General features: G+C 35.0%; 1 protein-coding gene across 3 annotated transcripts in view; it reads left to right on the plus strand.

The window, feature by feature from the left end:
* The window catches only part of LOC126878077 (synaptotagmin 1), a 38,498-nt gene that overhangs the window by 21,648 nt on the left and 9,744 nt on the right, over window positions 1-7,106 (plus strand). For 2 of the 3 annotated variants that reach the window (XM_050640504.1, XM_050640505.1), the window contains exons 2-8: window positions 2,552-2,678; window positions 2,767-2,883; window positions 4,385-4,530; window positions 4,612-4,710; window positions 5,481-5,675; window positions 5,779-5,955; window positions 6,512-6,763. In XM_050640504.1, coding sequence (XP_050496461.1) covers window positions 2,555-2,678; window positions 2,767-2,883; window positions 4,385-4,530; window positions 4,612-4,710; window positions 5,481-5,675; window positions 5,779-5,955; window positions 6,512-6,763 — 1,110 coding nt within the window. In that variant the 5' untranslated portion in view covers window positions 2,552-2,554. The remainder of the gene's footprint in view (window positions 1-2,551; window positions 2,679-2,766; window positions 2,884-4,384; window positions 4,531-4,611; window positions 4,711-5,480; window positions 5,676-5,778; window positions 5,956-6,511; window positions 6,764-7,106) is intronic. The other variant, XM_050640506.1, reaches the window with a different exon arrangement.

Consider the following 7,106-nt stretch of genomic DNA (forward strand, 5'->3'; position numbering starts at 1 on the left):
TTTCGCCTATAAGAAAAAATGATAATATTAGAAAAGTATATAAGTAGATGATGCATACATAACAATATTTCTTTGATATAGTGTTGTTTGTACTATCTATTTAAATATTATTTCTATCCCTGTTACTAGTAATTAATATTATATTATCCTATATGAAGGTATACTATCTTAGTACCCTCGACAAATTTCTCTAATTTTCATTGCACTCTGCACGAAGCAGTGGAGTTTTTCATATTCTCCTCGGTGATCGCGATAATAAAAAATTTAAGCTCCATTTGAAAATTCAGAATACAGAATTATTTGAATTAAGGTTCTCTAGAATATCCACAAACGAAAGAATCGATTATTTTCTTAAAATAACATTAACGACAACCATGTAATTTCGAACTTATGCAATGCAACGGTTTTTCTATTTATGGACTACTTATGGACCCGTTTTTATAACATTGTACGTATGTTCTCTGCCAAATGATAAGCAAATAACTTTCTTATTTTAGAAAATATTCTAGGCATTAAATTTTAGTCCCATTAGGATATACGTAAAAATGGTTGAGAAACACAAAATTAATATACTCAGAGTGGTTGGTAGCTGGTGGTACAAACAGAAAGGGGGTGATTCTACGCGAAAAAAGAAGTCGAAAATATAGAATAAAAATTTTTCGTTTGAGGCTTTGTTTTCGAGAAAATCGACTTTGAATTTTCGCTCGGTACGCGCGCACTTTATCACGTCTCGTTATTTTTCCATCGAGGCAACGATCTACAGTGAGATCCGTTATAACGTACCGCAGGCGTACCAAGCGAAAATTTAAAGTCGATTTTCTCTAAAACAAAGCCTCAAACGAAAAATTTTTATTCTATATTTTCTATTCTATATATTCTATATTTTCTATTATTCTATATTTTATTATCTTATCAGCTGTAAAACACGTGTCCGTTGTAGCAACACTGAAGACCAGAGTTTTCTTATACCAGAGTATAAGGACAACTTGATGAACATAATGCGTCAACAACTAGTAAATACTCGGCGGGTTCGCTAGCTACGCTCGTAAAGGGCGCATGCGGTAGTAAGATGTCGCGAGTTCGAGACCACTCCTGGGCAAGCCAAGGTGGAAAACCAAATATCATCTTAGAAAGTATATACAACGGGCAAGTGGGGCCCCCCCCTTGCCTACTATGTTGTTGTGCTTTCTATGAGTGTTTGGGAAGTACCCCCGGAGAACGGTTTCACTCGTTGCTGACTACACCTAGGCCCGCCCGTGGGGTTTTAGCCGATAAAAATCCGCCGGATTTCCCCACGTAAAAAAAGAGGTTTTTTTTTCTTTTTTTTTTTTAATTTTTCCATCGAGACAACGATCTACAGTGAGATCCGTTATAACGTACCGCAGGCGTACCAAGCGAAAATTTAAAGTCGATTTTCTCTAAAACAAAGCCTCAAACGAAAAATTTTTATTCTATATTTTCTATTCTATATATTCTATATTTTCTATTATTCTATATTTTATTATCTTATCAGCTGTAAAACACGTGTCCGTTGTAGCAACACTGAAGACCAGAGTTTTCTTATACCAGAGTATAAGGACAACTTGATGAACATAATGCGTCAACAACTAGTAAATACTCGGCGGGTTCGCTAGCTACGCTCGTAAAGGGCGCATGCGGTAGTAAGATGTCGCGAGTTCGAGACCACTCCTGGGCAAGCCAAGGTGGAAAACCAAATATCATCTTAGAAAGTATATACAACGGGCAAGTGGGGCCCCCCCCCCCTTGCCTACTATGTTGTTGTGCTTTCTATGAGTGTTTGGGAAGTACCCCCGGAGAACGGTTTCACTCGTTGCTGACTACACCTAGGCCCGCCCGTGGGGTTTTAGCCGATAAAAATCCGCCGGATTTCCCCACGTAAAAAAAGAGGTTTTTTTTTCTTTTTTTTTTTTTAATTTTTCCATCGAGACAACGATCTACAGTGAGATCCGTTATAACGTACCGCACGCGTACCGAACGAAAATTCAAAGTCGATTTTCTCGAAAACAAAGCCTCAAACGAAAAATTTTTATTCTATATTTTCGACTTCTTTTTTCGCGTAGAATCACCCCCTTTCCGCATGTTACCAACCACCCTGTATATATACATACAGAATTCCAAATCAGGCAGTAAATTTACTCTACATATTGTGACGGACAGAAGAAAGTTTATAAAATAAAGACTGTAAGGAGACATCATAATTTCGCAAAATGAATTTATATTTAATAAGAAAAATGAATACCATAGAATAGATGACTGTTATCAATACGACAAAAAATGTTTAGTACAGAAGTTACTAATATTCGTAATATATCGATTTTAAACTTTCCTTTATCTGCTATTGTACAGTATTACAGAATCGTAGTTATCAAGTTGGTTATCAAAAGATATCAACGTTCAAAACTAGGGAGCGCCTTCAGATCGATTTTTGCGAAGTAATCGTGTATTATAAATTGACAAGAAAAGAGTTTTCGATAACAGAAAAGTGTATATGTATTAAAATATTTATTTCATTTACTTTTATTCTTTACAGAAAATGCCTGCCATCTACAAAAGAGAAGCGGAGAAGGTTCCGGAAGAACCGCAACCGCAACCGGTGGAGGAGATGATTGAGTCGACGCTAAAGACTTTTGTGAGCACGGAGGAGGAAATAAAAGAAGGTAAATCTTTCTTCGCTTTGTCTTTAAACATGAAGATCGCGTCACATTTTCCACGGTACAATAACTAAAGTTATATAATCGCGTTTAGTTGGCACAGAGGCGGTGACCGAAAAAGAAACATTGGAGACTCAAATGGAGAATCTCGGCGTTGAGCTCGCGGAGGAAATGGGAATACCAACATGGGCACTCGTAGCGATCCTAATAGGTAAAAGCAAACAGTCGCGTGTAGATTACTCTTATTATTTTATCCGCCAAAAGATTGACCACCACGTAAAGTAAAGCGAGCTACATTTTTGAAATAAAGACACCTACGTTTCTCTTTAGAAAATCTTGATGTACGACAATCTTAATTTTTTAGATACTGATTTTTTTTTAATATCTGGATTCTTTAGATTCTTTGCTGCAATAATTTTGAAGTCTCGTAACTTCTCTTTCTCTCAAAATCTCTAAAACTATGAATTATTACAAGTTTCTTTTATGCTTTTAATGCAAATTGAGTACACTTTAATTGATAAGACATGAAGTGTATATATTGTAATAAATATTAAAAATAGAATTATTTGTAAATTGAAGCAGAAGAAACTAGAAACGAAAAATTAATTTATATGCTATAAAAGCAAAATATTTTTAGTCTTTCTAGTATAATATTGAGAAGTTTGAAGGCTTTAAATTGAAGTTTCGCGTGGTAGCCAATAAATAAGAGACATAGATCTATCGATTACTACAATGGCACACAAAAATTCTCGAATAAGAGTAGATCTCATCCGATAAGATTCAAAAATAATACAAGTAAATGATAGTACAAACATTTCCATATTTAACATGACTATAAAAAATTGTATTAATATAAAAGCAACCGAATATAAATCCCGTACGCCTTTCTGGATAAACAATCGTCGATGAAACATTTTACTCTTTCAGATAATTCGAACAACACATAACATGCAAACATTAATCACGCAAATTTTCTTTGTTTCAGTTGCATTAAGTGTTGACGACACTCGAACATATCACATTTTATTTTTACTATATAATATCACATACATATATATACCTATGTAGTTCATAATCTAAATCAAAATCACATTCATTATACAAGCAGCACCAAAATAAATATATAAGTAAAGGAAAATGATAGAATTAACAAAACCGCTTTCGCGCTTCCGAACTGCGCTTGCATAGATGCAAAATAAGCATACAGTACGATGTAAAAATTTTGGACCACTAAAAACTGAAATTGTTCGCATAAATATATATCATTATTCTGGTTTCCATTTAAATTTGCAAAACTTTTCAGAAATCGTCTAAGAAGGATATGATTCAAGAATTAAAAATTCCCTTCAAAAATGTTGATTAATTCAAAACAATTAACATATTGTGATCCATTCACAAATGCAAGGACACTTATGGAAAGATGAAATGAAACTGAAAAATAAAATATGCCGAAATACGTCAAGAATTATTTCATTTGAAGATTACAGAGAATCTATAATGATTCATTTTCATATAACAATTGAAAACGTTTCCTCACAACATGAATAATAGCTATCGTGAAACCAGCGAGGGTGAAACGCTAATGGTCTAAAACTTTTGCACGATACTTTATTAAGAGACGCTATTTTTTTTAAACATAATCGAGCTTCCACAAAGTTAGTAATTTTTTTTTAATTCGATTCTTTCGATTTTTCCCTTCTTCGCTTGAGTAGCCGTAGGCGTAGTAGTTCTCGGAATCTGCTTCTGCTGCATCAGGAGATGCTGTCGCAAAAGACGATCCAAGGACGGGAAGAAAGGGCTGAAGGGTGCGGTAGACCTCAAGTCCGTGCAGCTATTAGGCAGCACGTACAAGGACAAGGTACGTACTCGGTGTTCCGTGACTTCATGTAGATGTTAGACGCACATTCTACACTCGTGGAATCCACTTCGATTTGTTAAGGTCCAGCCGGATATGGAAGAGCTGACTGACAACGCCGAAGAACCGGATGAAGCCGAGAGTAAGCAAAGCGAGGTGAAACTTGGAAAACTTCAATACAAGGTACGATTTTTAAGCTACGATATATTCGTCATCGATCTTTTAGTTTCCAATTAAAAAAGAAGTTCTTGTGATTTGTAATTCGAAGTTTCTCGAAAAGAATACTAACCGATTGATGATTTCAATGATATCATACAATACAAAGCTTGCAAAAGTATAACTTGTATGAAATGTGTAACAAGTGACACTATTCAATTGATGAGTCGCATAGAGCTTTTCATATGATTTCTATGTGTACACTACAAAGCTGAAAAAAGCGTTTAAAAAATGTTATTTAAACTTAGTGCAACTTTTTAATCGGAAAGAACGAAATATTTCGTCACGTCAAATACGACGACCCTATTGGATGTTGATGACGACATAGTTCATCGTGACAAAATGTCGTATGGAAGTAATTACCTGTTTTAAACGTAGCCATTTCAACATAGGCAGGAAAATATTCTCCGTGAAGAGGTTAAGAGCTAGATCTATTTATATAAAAAAAAGGTCAGCGTGCGAGAAGTAGATGGGAATTTCCGTGGCTTTATCTATTAAAATATTTTTAAACGAATACAAAGAGCTTCTCTTCATAGAAAATATGTTCAATAGCGGTATATCTGTGTGTAATCAATGCACGACATAAGCTCCTGTCTCCGTCACTTTCTTTTAATTTGCTACAGAGAAAGATACAGTGAACAAAAGTAGAACGCATCTGATAAATCAATTGTCAACAAAACTTGAAAAATATTTCGCCGATAAAATCTATTAATACGTCGACGAATCGACTTTTACAGCTCGAATACGATTTCAACACGAATAGCTTGGCAGTGACTGTGATACAAGCCGAGGAGCTACCAGCTTTAGACATGGGTGGCACTTCCGATCCTTACGTCAAGGTTTACTTGCTACCGGACAAGAAGAAGAAATTCGAAACGAAAGTGCACAGGAAAACGCTCAATCCGGTCTTCAATGAGACTTTCACGTTCAAGGTTAGGTCGTTTCCTCTTCAATTGCTTTGTCTCGACGACCATTCAACGAAACGCAAACGACTTTTTCTTTTGCTTTTTCTGACGGTGCACAATCGTCTTTCAGAGCGTAGCATACGCAGACGCTATGAACAAGACGCTCGTCTTCGCGATCTTCGACTTCGACAGGTTCTCCAAACACGACCAGATCGGTGAAGTGAAGGTTCCTCTGTGCCAAGTCGATCTGGCTCAGACAATCGAGGAATGGAGAGAACTACAGAGCGTCGAGGGCGAGGGTGGTCAGGTAAATTTGTTTTAATACTTTTTGTAAATGTAAGAAAGATATATTGAATTGAATAGAAACTAAATTAACTCGCAAAAATAGATAATTTTTAAGAATTACCTAAGGATTTTTGTTCATGATGTATATCAATGGATACTACTGCTTAAAAGCATGTAGATACTTGATTACTTTTAATAGAATATTTTTAATAGAAAATTACAAATTTTGTTTTCGATACTATATTATGGAAATTATTTATATCTTTTCGAGAACTTTGTCGTGTCTTTAAAAATTGTACAGTATTCAAGCTGTAATTTCTTTTTCATTTGTTATTAAACTTTAGTAATTTATCTCGAACTACCTGTACATTATTTTGAAATACGAAATGTTTTTTTAATATAACGAAACTGTCTATTTATTTGCTAATAATTTGAATTCCTAACAAGGACGAGTATTCGACGCTGTTTTAGAGCTAATAGAGGAGTGTTTTTTTATCAATTATGTATAATTATCATTTGAAACGACTGCTTCAATATTCGTATGAATAATAAAGTTGATGTAAGTTTATCAATTACAGGATAACAAATTGGGCGATATTTGTTTCTCGCTACGTTACGTGCCCACGGCCGGTAAATTAACGGTGGTGATCCTGGAAGCGAAAAATCTGAAGAAAATGGACGTCGGTGGTCTGTCGGATCCTTATGTAAAGATCGCTTTGATGCAAAATGGCAAAAGGTTGAAGAAGAAGAAAACGTCCATCAAAAAGTGCACTCTTAATCCGTATTACAACGAATCGTTCACGTTTGAGGTACCCTTCGAACAGATACAGGTACGAATCTTTGAAATTTCTCTATTACCACCCGTTTATTTCGTACCTTTCATTTGACACGGTCCACAGACACAGGTAACAGTAACAATACACCACTTCTTCTATTCTTGCTACATTAACTAGCACATTTTTTACTTTTTTAATTATCTTTTAGACAACAGCCACGACAATAATTTTATTTCTAATTTTTTTTTTGTACCTCCATAGCGTAAGAAGTTTGTTTAAATACTTCAAATCCATTGCAAACGGATGATTTAAATATAATTGGTATAAAAACGAGTTTACGAGAGCGAGATTAAATGATCCGTATGTAATGCGTTAATGAAATACCCTACATAAAGTG

The sequence above is a fragment of the Bombus huntii genome, chromosome 2 (genome assembly GCF_024542735.1).
Source record: "Bombus huntii isolate Logan2020A chromosome 2, iyBomHunt1.1, whole genome shotgun sequence".
Taxonomy (NCBI): domain Eukaryota; kingdom Metazoa; phylum Arthropoda; class Insecta; order Hymenoptera; family Apidae; genus Bombus; species Bombus huntii.